This window comes from Cyclopterus lumpus, chromosome 21, assembly GCF_009769545.1.
Source record: "Cyclopterus lumpus isolate fCycLum1 chromosome 21, fCycLum1.pri, whole genome shotgun sequence".
Taxonomy (NCBI): domain Eukaryota; kingdom Metazoa; phylum Chordata; class Actinopteri; order Perciformes; family Cyclopteridae; genus Cyclopterus; species Cyclopterus lumpus.
Genome location: NC_046986.1, coordinates 1,647,247 through 1,663,351, shown reverse-complemented (window position 1 = coordinate 1,663,351; position 16,105 = coordinate 1,647,247). Strand labels below are relative to the sequence as shown.

The window sequence follows — 16,105 nt, the reverse complement described above, 5'->3', positions numbered from 1 at the left end:
GGGAAGGAACGTTCTCAGCCTAACTTCACCCTGATGCCATCACTCCGAACCAGCAGCAGTGTTGTTTAAGAGGTTCAACTTGTTGTTGTTTCTATCAGCAACCATCGAGGCCAAAAACATCTTTGCGTCTGAAACGGGTTGTGACCTGATCGCCACTAATTCGTTGGGTATTTTAATGGAGTGTTTATATTAACGAGTAATCGGTTAAAATAGTTGATGAATCATCCTCGCGTTGAACGTGGCCGAAGGACTCCAGCTCGTCTCCTCCTCACAAACTTGTAACATGTGAAACCGCGAGGCTGCAGAATAAAACCCGAAGGTGCGTCCCGGCTGTTTCTGCTTCCAGGTGGGTTCGTTGCAACACGGAGAGAATCCATCCGAAGGTGGAGTACTGGGTGACGGAGCTGCTGCACCGCTGCGAGTACGAGTTCAGAGTCAGCGCCGAGAACATCGTGGGAGCCGGAGACCCGAGCCCACCATCCAAGCCCGTCTTTGCCAAAGACCCCATAGGTGAGTCCCCCCACGCCGACAGCAGCACTTCCTCTTCTCGCTGTCGCCGCCTCCCTCTCACGACCAACACTCCTCCGTGTCCTTTGCAACAGTGAAACCCGGCCCGCCGGTGAACTTCCAAGCCATAGACTTCACCAAGGAGTCGGTGACTCTGTCCTGGCAGCCACCCGCCGACACCGGCAGAGGAAAGATCTTTGGATACCTGCTGGAGTTCCAGAAGGCTGGAGAGGAGGAGTTTTGCAAGGTGAGGCGTTTGTCTGGGTTTACCTGCCTGGTGGAAGGAAACTGTGACCTTTGTGATATTGACCCTGTGGCCCCGCCGCTGTCCTCAGGTGAACCAGACTCCAGACTCCTGCCAGGAGACCAAGTTTAAGGTGATCAACCTAGAAGACGGTGTTATGTACAGATTCAGAGTCATGGCGGTCAACGCTGCCGGAGAGTCCGACCCGGCTAACTTAAAGGAGCCAATCAGAGTGCAGGACAGACTTGGTGAGTCGTCGAGTACTATTTGAACCAACAGTGGTTTAAAAAAATGCCGAGTACGAATGAGGTGTGACTGTTTGCCCCCCCAGAGCCCCCAGAGCTGATCCTGGACGCTGCAATGACCCGAGAGGTGAAGGCCTTGGCCGGCACTCACATCACCCTGATGGCCACCATCAAGGGCGTCCCGTTCCCCTCCGTCAACTGGCAGAAGAACGAGGCCGAGGTGCCCACCAGCACCGACATCGACACCAACCAGGAGGGCACCAAGCTGGAGATGAGGTTCTGTAACCGTAGCGACTGTGGAGACTACACACTAACCGTGGAGAACCCAGTCGGATCCAAGACCGCCATCTGCACTGTGCTGGTCTTCGGTAAGAAACGGATCAGAGGTTTTAGGTCTTCTGCATGCGTTTGGGGAGGATAATCAATCGTCATTGTCGTATATTTTATACATTTAGTTAATAACTTCAGTGCCATATAGGTTATTTACTTAGGAGGATTATGGCTCGGTGTTTACTGCATTCATTAAATATATTAAGTGGAAGTAAAAATACAAAAGTCAAGAACATAAGAGGAGAAACAATATGAATAATGTTGTTTTAGTGGACCGCAGCAGGAGAGTAGTTCAAAGAGGGTTAATCATCCTCTAAACGCTGCAGTCTGCCCTCCTCCTTTGCAGCATACCAGATATTGAATCTGCGGTTTTTGTGACGTTCCTCATATATATATATATATATTTTATTTTTAGACAAACCTGGTCCCATCCAGCACCTCCGGGTGTCGGACATCAGGAGCGATTCGGCCTACCTGTCCTGGAAGGACCCAGAAGACAACGGCGGTGTTCGCATCACGAACTTCGTGGTGGAGAAGAAAGACACGGCATCGACTCAGTGGGTTCCTGTCTGCTCCACGTCCAAGAAACGCAGCATGATGCTGAAGCACCTGGTGGAGGGAACGTCCTACATGTTCAGAGTCGCTGCTGAGAACCAGTACGGCCGCAGCGGATACGTGGAGACGCCGAAGGCCACCAAAGCAATGAACCCACTCTGTGAGTGACAGCTCAGTGAACACTTGATTAGCACCTATTTTATTGTACTGTGAGTGTTTTAACACAAAGAAAATACTCAAAGTTGAGGACTAATAATTGGGTTTGAGGTATTTTCAGATGTCAATCAAAAAGCATTTGTTACTCAAAAAAACAAACCCATTGTGACTCAATCTCCTTACCATGATAGGGGAATCCTGTTTTGAATGCCCCACCTCACCAGTTCAAACCTAATTGTTTTTTTTCTTCCATCCCTCCAGTCCCTCCTGGTCCCCCTAAAGACCTGCACCACAACGATGTGGACAAGACTGAGGTGTGGTTGGTCTGGAACTGGCCCGACCGCAACGGTGGAAGTGAGATTACGGGCTTCCTGGTTGAGTATCAGGAAGAGGGCGTGAAGGACTGGGACGAGTGGAAGACCGTTAGCATCCCAGAGAGTCACGTGACCGGCCTTGAGGAAGGAAAGACCTACCGTTTCAGAGTCAGGGCTGAGAACGCCATCGGCCTCAGCAGACCCGACACCACTGTGCCCATCCTCTGCCAGGAAAAACTGGGTGAGATACAGAAAACATCACCTATCAGATGAATCTCATGCTGGATCGCGTGTCGTGCATATTGGTGCAGATGTAGTTCTTGTTATCGTCAACAAAAGCAAACTGAATCTTCCGTATTTCAGTTGGTCAACAATGTTTGTGATTAAGGCAGCGAAATGTTGCATCTCTATTTGGTAAACTGTTGGTCGTTGACATTGAATATTGTATTGTTTTTAACACGAGTGCAGTAGCATGGGGTGACCTCCTCTGTCTGGTTGTTTACAGTGGCTCCAGTTGTCGAGGTGGATGTCAAGCTCGGCGAAGGCATCACCGTGAAAGCCGGCACCACCATCAGGCTGCCTGCCATCATGAGGGGAATACCCATTCCCAGTGCCAAGTGGTCCATCGAAGGAGAGGAGATCACGAGCGAGGGTAAAATCAAGATCGACACCGGCAACTTCTCCACTGTGCTCACCATCAACGAGTGCACCAGGAACCACACGGGCACTTACCTGCTCACCGTGTCCAACCCCGCCGGATCCAAGACCGTGGCCTTGAACGTCACCGTCCTGGATGTTCCCGCCGCTCCCATTGGACCTGCCAACATCCTGGAGGTCACTCCGGACTCCATGGTGATTGAGTGGCGTCCTCCCAAGGACGACGGCGGTAGCCCCGTCACCAAATACATCGTGGAGAAGCGAGAGTCCAACAAGGAGACCTGGGGCGGCGTGAGCTCTGTCGGTCTCGCCACCAAGCTCAACATCGGCCGCCTCCAGAGGGGAGTGGAGTATGTGGTTCGCATTCGTGCTGAGAACAAGATGGGCATCGGCGCTCCTCTGGAAAGCAAGCCCACTGTTGCCGAACACTCCTTCTTGCCGCCCAGCCAGCCTGGTAAGCCGCAGCTCTCCGATATCTCAGAGGATTGCGTCACCCTGGGCTGGACCATGCCCCTGTCTGATGGTGGCAGCCAGATCACCGGCTACATCATTGAGCGCCGACACATTGGAGGAAAATGGATCCGTGTCAACAAGACACCATGTAAGGACCTGAGGTACAAAGTCCTGGGACTGTTTGAGGGCAATGAGTACGAGTTTAGAGTGTTTGCTGAGAATATTGTTGGCTACAGCGGCCCCTCGCTCACCTCTGACCCCTGCAAGCCCTGCAGGCCCATCACTGTGCCCAGCCCCCCTGTCAACCCCAAAGTTAGAGATTACAGCAAGACTACCGCTGACCTAGTGTGGACCAAACCCAACAAAGACGGAGGCAGCCCCATCCTGGGCTACACCGTGGAAATGAAGAAGGCCGATACTGAAGAATGGAAAAAATCCAACCTGGATGACTTCATTAAGCAGAGTGCCTACAGGGTGAAGGGTCTGGAGGAGGGCGTGGCCTACAGATTCAGAGTATATGCCTCAAACATGATCGGAGATGGAGAGTCCAGAGAAATGGCAGAGTCCATCACTGCTCAGGATATCCTGATTCCTCCAGAGATTGAGATGGACCTCACCTGCCGCGATCACCTCACCGTGCGGATCGGACACAACATCAACATCATCGGATACATCAAGGCCCGTCCTGACCCAGAAGTGCTTTGGTTAAAGGAGGATACAGTCCTGGAGAAGAGCAAACGTGTCACCATCATTCAGAACTTCCCTGTGGTCCAACTGAAGATCAGGGAGGCCACAAGAAACGACCACGGCAAATATATCCTGAAGATTTCAAATGAGGGCGGCGAGGCCTCTTGCGCCATCACAGTGAATGTGCTCGACAGGCCCAGCCACTGCCAGAACCTGCACCCGACCTATGTCACCAGGGACTCGTGTATGCTCAACTGGGAGGCCCCGAAGGACAATGGTGGATCCGAGATCACCAACTACATTGTGGAGTGCCGTGAGCCCAGCGTTTGCATGTGGTCTATGATCACCTCCAACTGCACCAATCGCAAGATCAAGGCTAAGATGATGGAAGGCCACGAGTACCTGTTCCGCGTCTGTGCTGAGAACAAGATGGGCCCTGGACCATGTGTGGAGACCAAGACCCCTCTGCTGGCCATTGACCCCATTGAGAAGCCCGGTGAGCCTGAGAACTTCAGAGCCACCGACATTGGTAAGAATCACGCTTACCTGAGATGGAGGAAGCCCGACTACGATGGCGGCAGCCCCAACATCTCCTACAACCTGGAGTGCAAAGTCAAAGATGCAGAGGAGTGGGAGAAACTCAACACCGGCAATCTGACCGACACCTTCTTCCTGGCTGACAAGCGTGTCGAGAACCAGACGTACACCTTCAGGTAAGTTACTTACTTTAAAAGTGTATACTGTTGGTTTCAGAGGGTGTTTTGTGGCTCAGACATGTTGTTTATACCCAAACTAATGTGAAACACTTAATAGTAATGTCTCATGATTATTATCATTTGTTATCCAGGGTGCAGACTGTCAATGAAGGAGGGGAGAGTGCTTGGGTGAAACTTGCCGATATTATCGTGAGAGAGGAGATCCAGAAGCCGGTCATTGACCTGAAGCTGGCTGGAGCTCTGACGGTGAAGGTCGGAGAGTCGGTAAGAATGGAGGCCGCCCTGAGAGGAAAGCCCCCGCCTGAGGTCAAGTGGACGAAAGACAAGGCTGTCGGAGACAACCCAAGAATCAGCTATGATACTGGGGTTGACTACTCCAAGTTCCTTTTGACCAAGTCCAGACGCACTGACACTGGCAAGTACATCGTCACTGCCACCAACTCGGCCGGCACCTTCACGGCGTACGCCAACGTTAACGTCCTGGACGTCCCCGGACCGGTGAGGAACCTCAGAATCACCGGCATCGGTGCAGACAAGTGCAGAGTGGTATGGGACGCTCCGGAGGATGATGGCGGTTGTGAGGTGGACAGCTACATCCTGGAGAAATGTGAGACCAGGAGGATGGTCTGGTCCACGTACTCAGCCTCTGTGGTCACACCGTACTGCAACGTCATTCGTCTGGTGGAGAGCAACGAGTACATCTTCAGAGTCCGGGCGGAGAACAAGATGGGAACCGGTCCCGCCATGGAGAGCAAGCCGGTCACTGTCAAGACTCAGTTCAACAAACCGGGACCCCCTGATGTTCCTGATGTCACCAAGGTAAGTAAAGGACTCCCTGTATTCAGGATTTTCCTAAAATTGGCTCACGTGGAAAATATTTTAGCCTTGTCTCAATACCAGTCGTAGTCCACAACCTGGCTGGAGTCACATTGTCAATACTTTTGTGATGCAGGTGAGTAAAGACGAGATGACCGTCGTCTGGGCTCCTCCAGAGAATGATGGAGGAAAATCGATCACCGGCTACATCTTGGAGAGGAAGGAGAAGAGGGCAGTGCGCTGGGTGCCCTGCACCAAGAGCCCCATCTCTGAGAGACGCATGAAAGTCACCAACCTGATCCCCAACCACGAGTACCAGTTCAGGGTGAAGGCTGAGAACGAGGTCGGCCTGGGAGAACCAAGCAAGCCCTGCAGACCCGTTGCAGCCAAAGATCCCATCGGTGAGTTTGCAGATGTCAATTCTCTTGAGATTTGTGCTCAGAGAACATGCCAACCACAGGAAGCTTAACATGTCAGAGAAGGACATGAAAGGCCTCTCCCGCGCCTTCAGGTTTAAGTGTTTTTATTGAACTTTGCGTTACTGTCTCGACTTGCAGAGCCCCCTGGACCCCCCGCAGGCCTGAAGGTGGGCGACAGCACTAAGACCTCTATCACCCTGTCCTGGTCTAAACCCGTGTATGATGGCGGTGCCCCCATCATCGGCTACAGCCTGGACATGAAACTGAAGAGTGAGGCAGACCCTGAGAAGCCCACAGAGGGCTGGAAGAAAATTGACACCCATGGCCCATTGGTGATCACAGAGTTCACCATCGGCCAGCTGGATGAGAAGCAAGAGTACGATTTCAAGGTGTCTGCCAAAAACCAGGTGGGCTGGGGACGTCACGCCTACTTGAAGGAGGCCGTGTTCCCCAAGGAGGTCCTGGGTAAGAATGAACGGCCACTAAAGCCAGCCTTCCATTGTGTTACACAACATGGTAAATGTTACACAACATGGTAAATGTTACACAACGCTAATAGTCTCTCCATCAATGTGTTTCTGTGGCCACAGAGGCTCCAGAGATCGACCTGGACGCCAGTCTGAGGAAAGGCCTGTCTGTGAGGGCCGGCTGTCCAATCAGGCTTTTCGCTGTGATCAGAGGAAGGCCTGCACCCAAGGTTACCTGGAAGCGCATCGGCGTGGACAATGTGATCCGCAGAGGTCACGTGGACCAGGTTGACACCATGTCCTTCCTGGTCATCCCCGAGAGCACCAGAGACGATTCTGGGAGGTACTCTCTGACTCTGTCCAACTCCGTTGGAGAGAAAGCTGTCTATGTCCGTGTCAAAGTCCTCGGTGAGAAACAGAATAATAATAACTACATTTTTACAGTACTTGCCTTTGAGGAAACTGTGTGATCAAAGTGATTCCTTAAATGCATCCTCTGCAGATACTCCGGGTCCCGTTGGCGGCCTGGAAGCAAACAGCATCACCAAGACATCAGCTCAGCTGTCCTGGCTGCCGCCAGATAATGACGGTGGCAGCCCCATCCTCAACTACATTGTGGAGAAACGGGAGGTGGATAGGAAGACCTGGAACAAGTGCACAGAGGAGCTGAAGAAGACCAGCTTTAAGGTGACCAACATGGCGCCTGGCATCGAGTACTACTTCAGAGTCACAGCCTGCAACAAGTACGGCATCGGAGTTCCTCAGGACTCGCCCAAGTCATACCTGGCTGTCGACCCAATCAGTGAGTGTCACCACAGACTGCTTAGCATGTCAAAGCCACGCGTTCCTGTGTTGTTTGTTCATGTTGTAATTCACCTGCTGCGTGTCACGTTCAGGTGAGCCCGACCCTCCGAAGAAAATGGAGGTGTTGGAGATCAGCAAGAATAGTGCCACACTAGGCTGGATGAAGCCACTCAGAGACGGAGGAGCCAAGATCAACGGTTATGTGGTGGACTACCAGGAGGAGGGCGCTCCCGAGGACAAGTGGACCCCGTACTCGGTGGTCAAAGACATGACCATCGTGGTGGTCGGTCTGAAGGAAGGAACTAAATACAAGTTCAGAGTGGCAGCCAGGAACTCAGTGGGAGTCAGTCTGGCCAGAGAGGCAGAGGGAGTGTTTGAGGTCAAGGAGCAGCTCAGTGAGTAGACCCAAACATCCACCTCAGACTATTCTGACCAAATATTCAACTTGAAGCCAGAAATGAAAAAGTTGAAATTGTCTCGTTAATCTCGTCGGTAACTTTCCGTGTTTCTTGTTCCTCCCAGTGGCTCCTAAGGTCATCATGCCCGACATTGTGACGGTGAGAGCTGGATCCAAGCTGGTGGTCGAGGCCCTCGTGGCAGGTAAACCTGCTCCCTTCTGCAAGTGGAAGCAGGGCAATGAGGATGTGCTGACCTCTGACCGCCTGGTGGTCGTAAAGACGCTGACCACCTGCACGCTTATTGTAAAGAACGTGAAGAGAATGGACAGCGGCTATTACAGCCTGTCTGCCGAGAACAGCACCGGCAGGATCAACCAGATCCTCAGAGTCATCGTCATGGGTCAGTTCGAGTTGCTGGTTCTAATCTGGGAAGATACAGACGATGCTTGAACTGTGAATTTGAATAACAATAATAATAGGTGTGTTCATTTCCATTATTAACTTTTCTCGTGTCACTGCAGACATCCCTGGACCCCCGGAAGCTCTCGAGGTCACCGAGCTGGACATCGATGCCTGCACGCTGCTCTGGAACTCCCCTCAGGAGGACGGCGGCAGCAACATCACCAACTATATTGTGGAGAAGTGTGACGTCAGCCAGGGCGACTGGGTCCCCGTAAGCACATCCTGCACCAAAACCAGCTTCAGAGTGGCCAAACTGACAAACGGCAAAGAGTACGGCTTCCGAGTTCGTGCCGAGAACAGGTTCGGCGTCTCCGCGCCCATCTACTCTGAGAAGATGGTTGCCAGACATCCATTTGGTGAGCGTGAGCCAAAACATTGCTTGTAATCGATACATTACAGCAATGTCACGATGTACTAACTGTTTTGTTTTTGCCCAAAGATCCTCCCAGCGAGCCCAGAAACCTGCAGATCAACAGAATCAACAAGGACTTCGTCATCCTGTCATGGGAGAGTCCCAGCAGCGACGGAGGAACCCCCATCACCGGGTTTTGCGTTGAAAAGAAGGAGAGGAACAGCATCCTGTGGGTGAAGGCCAATGAGTGCTTGGTCAAAGCCACCCAGTACACCTGCACTGGCCTGATCGAGGGCGTGGAGTACACCTTCAGGGTGTCAGCTCTCAACCTGGCTGGACAGGGAAAACCTTGCAAACAGACCGACTTGATCACCGCTAGGACCGCTATCGGTATGATGGATTTCAACTTTATACACATGAAAAAATAGGAAAACAAAAATACTGATTCCACTTCCTGGGGAGCATAACTGCTTGTTTGTTGTTAAGGTCAAAATATAATCTTTTTGTTCGGACAGCATAACTGAGTCCACAACTCTTTGTTTCTCTCCATTCAGACCAACCGGGCAAACCCGAGGTCATGGATGTGACCAAACACTCGGTCTCATTGGTCTGGAGCCGCCCCAAGGACGACGGAGGCAGCAAGCTGATTGGCTACTACATGGAGTATATAAAGCTTCCAGAGGACAAGTGGACGCGGTGCAACGCCAACTGCCTCAACATCCGGACAGAGAGCTACGTGGTGAGCGGCCTGGACGAAGGCCAGCAGTACCAGTTCAGAGTCATCGCCAAGACCGCCGTCAACATCAGCCAGCCGTCCGAGCTGTCCGACCCCATCGCTGTCATCGCACACAACGGTACGTCTCCGGCCGGAAAGGAAAGCCTGTGGCTGAGAGATGCAATGATTGGCGTACAATGATGACTGTTCTCTCTTGTCCTCCTATGCAGTTCCTCCTCGTGTGGAACTGGGCGTCAACATGAAGAACCTGATTGTAGTGAAAGCCGGAGAGAACATCTCCCTGGATGCCGAGGTGTTCGGCAAGCCGCTGCCGAAGGTGAGCTGGAAGAGAGACGGAGCGCCTCTGGTCCTCATTGAGGGGATGAAGATGGTCCAGAAGAAACACGTCCACCTGCTGGAGCTCTACTCCGTCACCAGGAAGGAGTCTGGAGACTACACCATCACAGCCGAGAACATCAATGGCTCCAAGTACGCCAGCATCAAGGTCAAGGTGCTCGGTAAGTTAGATGAAATCATTTATGAATAAAGTATGTTTTCTAAGCAAGCATTTTATGTATCCAGATGAACTAAGAAGTTCACCTTTTCCCCGCAGACAAGCCAGGCCCTCCGGCCTCAGTGAAAGCTGCGAAGGTGTTTGCCGACCGCGTCAAGGTGCGCTGGGAGCCCCCGCTCGCCGACGGCGGCTCCGAGATCACCAACTACATAATTGAGAAGCGCGAGACCAGCAGGGCCAACTGGGCGCTGGTCTCCGCCAACATCCACGGACACATCACCGACTGCTTAGTGGAGAAACTCATCGAGGGGCACGAGTACGAGTTCAGGGTCAGTGCCGAGAACCAGTATGGCACCGGAGACCACAGGATGACCGACCCCGTCATGGTCAAAAACCCGTACGGTACGTTCAGACCACGATAACTTGGAGTTTGAAAATGACACTTTCTCGAACTCGTCTCCATACATGACACATGATACCGATCATGTGTCATGTATGAGTTGATAAACAGCGTTACTGAAGTATTTTCTTCACTTCATAAATGTACGTGTTGCACCTTCTGCTTGTCGATGAGAAAAGACAAACTCAAACACTGATGGTCTCGACCTCGACTCTTCCTCTAGATGTTCCCGGTCCATGTGAGCCGCCGGTCATCACCAACATTACCAAGGACTCCATGACGGTGAGCTGGAAGGCCCCTGCCAACGACGGCAAGGCGACCATCCTCGGCTACATGGTGGAGAAACGCGAGGCCACGGAGCTGACCTGGGCCAAGGTCAACCGCCGGCCGGTCATCGACAGGACCATCAAGGCCATTCAGCTGACGGAGGGCTCCGAGTACGAGTTCAGAGTCATCGCCATGAACAAGGCCGGTCCGGGCAAACCCAGCGACGCCTCCAACGCGGCGCTGGCCGTCGACCCCGTCTGTAAGTCTGTGCTTCAAACCCGGCTTCGTCAAATGATCTTTGTTCAATAGACGTGAGGATAATAACGAATGCGTCACGATAATTCTCCAGATCCTCCCGGCCCACCTGCGTTCCCCAAGGTGGTGGACTCCACCAAGAGCTCCATCAGCCTCAGCTGGACCAAACCGGCATACGACGGTGGCTGCGAAATCAGCGGCTACCTGGTCGAGTGCAAGCGAGTCGACGCTGAGCATTGGAGCAAGTGCAACATCCCGAAAAAGCTCCAGGCCACCAAGTTCCTGATGACCGGCCTGATGGACAACACCGAGTACCAGTTCAGAGTCCTCGCCGTCAACAAGATCGGCTTCAGTGAGCCCAGCGAGGTGCCTGGAAACCACATGCCCAAGGACATCCTGAGTACGTCCCTCCACTGATCATTATACTTTATTTTGATTAATAACCTTGTATTCTCACTTTTACATCAAAGAGAGAATCACGTGCAGATGTTTCATGAATCATGTCATCAAATAAGTCGACAGAAGCTGAGTAACACAATGCAGGGCGGCTGCGTTCATAACTAGTGTCGGCAAACAATCAGAGCGCTGACCTCTAAATTGTACTTTTCACTCATTTCCAGCAGATTGAGACATTTTCTCCTGTTGGCTCTCAGGCGCTAAAACGTGTGGTTATCCTGGTGTCCACTAGGGGCCGCTGTAACGGAGCGCTGCAGCGTTCAATGAATCAAAAACAATGTTGTTGCTAATTATTGGTTAATCCCAGATTGATATACAGAAAATAATGACATTTTTATTTTACTTTTTAAATGTATTTTCAGGAATATTTTTGGTGAACTTGATTAACTTACGCTAACTATCTGCTGGCTAACATAACATCATAATAATATAATAATAATAATAAAATAACAAGCAGTTGGTTGCAGAAAGTCAAGTCCTGCTGCTAAAAGACTGAAAACAGCTAACAACACATTATCAGATTGAATAAATAATATAGAGGCTGACTAATTATTTAATAGTAAAGGTTTGATTCTCACGTGATCTTCTGTCCTCCAGTCGCTCCTGAAGCCGAGCTGGACGCCGACCTCAGAAAGGTGTTGCTTCTGCGAGCCGGCGTCACCATGAGGCTGTACGTCCCGCTGAGGGGACGCCCGGCACCGAAGGTGACGTGGACGAAGGTGGACGCCAACCTGAAGGACAGGCAGGGCGTGCTGATCAAGACGTCGGAGTGGGACACGCTGCTGATGATCGAGGACGTCAACAGATACGACGCTGGCAAATACGTGCTGTCGCTGGAGAACAGCAGCGGCTCCAAGAGCTACACCATCGTGGTCAAGGTCCTCGGTAAGAGAACGGGAAGCACAATGAGGCAATGGAACAGGCGGAAAAAAATCAAGCTAAATTCATAAATACAGTTCCTTCTATGAACCGGTAAATATAGATATGGAGAAACGTTAACTTTGTAACCTGATGGAGTCCAATTTAAACGTCTTTTTACTGGAATTCCACCAAAACTGGGCTTGCTGGAACAGTGAATTTACATTGTGTAAAAAGTTATATCAAAATGTTTTATTTTGAGCAATATGTGCTGTTACCAAACAGCTACAAAAAGTCTGCTGAGAAGAAATCATGTGAATCAATGAAATCTCCCTCAGATTCTCCTGGGCCGCCTATGAACCTGATCGTGAAGGAGACCTCCAGGAGCCACGCCTGCATCACCTGGGACGCCCCGCTGATCGACGGCGGCAGCCCCGTCAAGAGCTACGTGGTAGAGAAGCGTCTGGCCGAGAGGAAGGCCTGGACCTGCGTGGCCACGGACTGCTGCAAGATCTCCTTTAGGGTCACCAACCTGGAGGCCGGACAGGCCTACTGCTTCAGGGTGCTGGCCGAAAACTCCTACGGCATCGGAGAGGGCTGCGAGACCGCCGGCAGCGTCCGGGCCTCAGGTAGCTACAAGTGTGTGTGTGTATGTATATATATATATAACTATAAATATATATATATATATATATATAGATATATTTATATATATATATTTATATTTATAGTTATATATATATATATTTATATTTATAGTTATATATATATATAACTATATATATATATATATTTATAGATATAGATATATTTATATTTATAGTTATATATATATAGATATATTTATATTTATATATATATATATATCTATAGATATATATATATATATTTATATATATATATACTGTATATATATATATATATATATATATATATATATTATGAGAGGACTCAACTCTAAGGGCAGAACCAGGGTTTTTAGATTTGTAATTTACAGGATTACAGCAACAAACAGGGTAAAGTGCACACAAAAGACAAACAAATAAATAAACAAGTATTATAAATAAGCAAACATTTTAATAAAAAAATGGTAAAGAATCTGAATATATATATATATAATATGATTTATACAGGCCGAATAACTTATTGTACAGTGTATTTATATTGCACAGGTTTTAAAAATGTTTATATTATTAACACAAAAGCTCCACATTTTATTCAAATCTAGTCTACGTTGACCACATGTTCGGTCTTACCTCCTCCGTCCTCCCCCTTCAGAGCAACCTGGTCCAGTGACAGACTTCAAAGCCCAAAAGACCACCAAGGACTTGGTCGTCCTGGGCTGGAAGAAGCCCATCAGCGACGGTGGAAGCCACGTCTCTGCTTACATCCTGGAGCAGAGCGAAGGAGAGCAGAAGTGGAATCAGATCATGAAGGGGAAGAACTCTTCACACACCATCAGCGAGCTGACCGAGGGCAAGGAGTACTTGTTCAGAGTCAAGGCGCTCAATGAGTCCGGAGAGGGACCGCCCACCGAGCTCACTGTTGTTGCCAAGGACCAGTTTGGTAAGACCATTTGGACCAGATGTTGTTTTAGTTAAGTTAGTAGTTTGAGGAGAACCTCACATTGTGTGTCTTTCCTTTGGGTTTCAGTGCCGCCTGGCTGCAACTTGAGTGCTCTGCACGACGGCTGCTGCGTGGTGAAGGAGGGCAGCACCACGCGTATCAACATCCCGGTCTCCGGAGTGCCTCTGCCCACCGCCACCTGGAAGAAAGGCGACGTGTTGCTTGGCGACACTGGCCGAATGTGCGTGGAGGCATCTCACGGCGTCACCACTCTGCTGATCAGAGACTGCCAGAGAGGAGACGCCGAGACCTACAACATCAACGTCAGGAACAGCGCCGGCTCCAAGGACTGCAAGTTCCAGCTGAAGGTGGTGGGCAAGCCCGGCATCTGCACCGGACCCATCAAGTTTGAGGAGATCACCGCCGACGGCATCACCCTGGAGTGGGCACCGCCCAAAGATGACGGCGGCGCCGAGGTGTCCAACTACATAGTGGAGAAGAGGAGGACGATGGACAACAAGTGGGCCACAGTGGCCTCCGCCATCCAGAAGACCACGATGAGGGTGATCCGGCTCCACGATGGAGTGGAGTACATCTTCAGAGTGTTTGCTGAGAACAAGTATGGCGTCGGAGAGTATCTGAGGTCTGACGCAGTCATCGCCCAGCATCCATTTAGTGAGTATCTCATTCCTGACTGCTACATGGCTTTTATAGTTGCTCGGTTTTTGTAAAGGATTTTTTATAAAAACAGAAGTTTGAATACAAATTATCGAGATGAATACTGTTACATGTGAAGAAATGTTAATGGAAACAGCTTCGTGAAGATATAGTAAAGTGTGATCAGACACTAGTGGCCATGTGAAGAACTTTGTTAATTTCTCTCTCTCTGCTTCCTCCAGATGTGCCCGAGGCGCCTGCTCCTCCAGAAATAGTGAGCATCCGCCACGAGTCGGCCATCTTGACTTGGGCTGATCCAAAGGAAACCGGCGGTTCCCCAATTACTGGTGACAAACTGTGATGGATATCAGTGTGGAGATAACCAAATAGCAAACCGCAGGAATCGTGACCAATGGATTTGTTCTGTTTGTCTGTAGGATATCATGTGGAGTTTAAGGAGAGGAACAGTCTGATGTGGAAACGGGCCACGAAGACTCCTCTGAGAGTGAAGGAGTGCCGAGTCACTGGCCTGATAGAGGGTCTGGAGTACGAGTTCAGGGTGATGGCCATGAACATGGCCGGCCTTGGAAGGCCAAGCAGGGCCACTGAGGGTGTGGTTGCCCTCGATCCCATTGGTGAGTTCACTGCTTTTATTTCTCCTCATGTGAAAACTAAAATTCTTCTTTGTTAACTCTCCAGTTTTTCTTACAATACTAAACCGGGTTTTCTCTGTGTTCTGTTAGATCCTCCTGGCAAGCCTGAGGTGATTAATGTCACCAGGACCACGGTCACTCTGATGTGGACCGTTCCCAAATATGACGGCGGCCACAAGCTGACTGGCTACATGGTGGAGAAGCTGGAGGCTGGTGGCAAGGCCTGGATGAAGGCCAATCATGTCAACATCCAGGGCTGTGCCTTCACCGTCCCTGACCTGACGGAGGGATCCCAGTATCAGTTCAGAATCAGGGCCAAGAATGCTGCTGGAGCTATCAGTGTTCCCTCAGAGGCGACTGAGCTTCTGACCTGCAAGGATGAGTATGGTAAGCTGAGTTGTGAACCAATTTGGGTCGATCAGCAGTTAAAAAATGTGCAGCTCCTTTTTAATTTAGACAATTACAATGAAACCTTCTTTTGTCTTCTCTGCAGAGCCCCCGACCATCACTATTGATCCAGACATGAAGGACGGTGTATCAGTCAAGGCTGGAGACACCATCCTCATCTCAGCCTCCAAGATTTTGGGCAAACCTCCACCAACTGCTGTCTGGTCGAAGGGAGGACGAGAGTTGAAGAGTTCAGATATCATCACCATCACCAGCACTCCCACCTCCTCCACGGTGGCTATCAAGTACGCAAGCAGGAAGAACACAGGAGAGTACACCATCACCGCCAGCAACCCCTTCGGCATTAAGGAAGAACATGTAAAGGTGAAGGTCCTGGATGTGCCTGGACCACCAGGCCCCATCGAAGCCAGTAACATTTCAGCTGAGAAGTGTACTCTGACCTGGCTTCCACCAGAGGAGGATGGAGGCTTCGCCATCAAGTCCTACATCCTTGAGAAGAGAGAGACCAGCCGCCTGCAGTGGACCAAGGTCTCTGAAAACGTCATCGACTGCCGATATGTAGCCGCCAAACTGATCAAGGGCAACGAGTACATCTTCAGAGTGTTTGCTGTGAACCAGTATGGCATCGGAGACTCAAGCCAGTCTTGTCCAATCAAAATGATTGACAGCTACCGTAAGTTTATGTGGTTTAAATATGATTATAGTTGTATGATATTTAAGAACAAAATCAGTTTTAATAGAACAAGGTATAACTGACATGAATGTTCTTTGTTT

General features: G+C 50.3%; 1 protein-coding gene across 1 annotated transcript in view; it reads left to right on the top strand.

Annotated features, from left to right (window-relative positions):
- Positions 1-16,105, top strand: part of ttn.2 (titin, tandem duplicate 2) — a 197,493-nt gene that overhangs the window by 136,218 nt on the left and 45,170 nt on the right. The window contains exons 180-208 of the mRNA XM_034561708.1: positions 347-510; positions 603-754; positions 843-999; positions 1,083-1,364; positions 1,742-2,041; positions 2,299-2,592; positions 2,857-4,861; positions 4,996-5,683; positions 5,817-6,081; positions 6,238-6,564; positions 6,690-6,974; positions 7,069-7,368; positions 7,463-7,765; positions 7,893-8,168; positions 8,290-8,586; positions 8,670-8,972; positions 9,137-9,436; positions 9,528-9,815; positions 9,911-10,213; positions 10,435-10,737; positions 10,828-11,133; positions 11,787-12,074; positions 12,386-12,676; positions 13,326-13,613; positions 13,701-14,288; positions 14,513-14,617; positions 14,708-14,905; positions 15,014-15,310; positions 15,417-16,004. Coding sequence (XP_034417599.1) covers positions 347-510; positions 603-754; positions 843-999; positions 1,083-1,364; positions 1,742-2,041; positions 2,299-2,592; positions 2,857-4,861; positions 4,996-5,683; positions 5,817-6,081; positions 6,238-6,564; positions 6,690-6,974; positions 7,069-7,368; positions 7,463-7,765; positions 7,893-8,168; positions 8,290-8,586; positions 8,670-8,972; positions 9,137-9,436; positions 9,528-9,815; positions 9,911-10,213; positions 10,435-10,737; positions 10,828-11,133; positions 11,787-12,074; positions 12,386-12,676; positions 13,326-13,613; positions 13,701-14,288; positions 14,513-14,617; positions 14,708-14,905; positions 15,014-15,310; positions 15,417-16,004 — 10,541 coding nt within the window. The remainder of the gene's footprint in view (positions 1-346; positions 511-602; positions 755-842; positions 1,000-1,082; positions 1,365-1,741; positions 2,042-2,298; positions 2,593-2,856; positions 4,862-4,995; positions 5,684-5,816; positions 6,082-6,237; positions 6,565-6,689; positions 6,975-7,068; positions 7,369-7,462; positions 7,766-7,892; positions 8,169-8,289; positions 8,587-8,669; positions 8,973-9,136; positions 9,437-9,527; positions 9,816-9,910; positions 10,214-10,434; positions 10,738-10,827; positions 11,134-11,786; positions 12,075-12,385; positions 12,677-13,325; positions 13,614-13,700; positions 14,289-14,512; positions 14,618-14,707; positions 14,906-15,013; positions 15,311-15,416; positions 16,005-16,105) is intronic.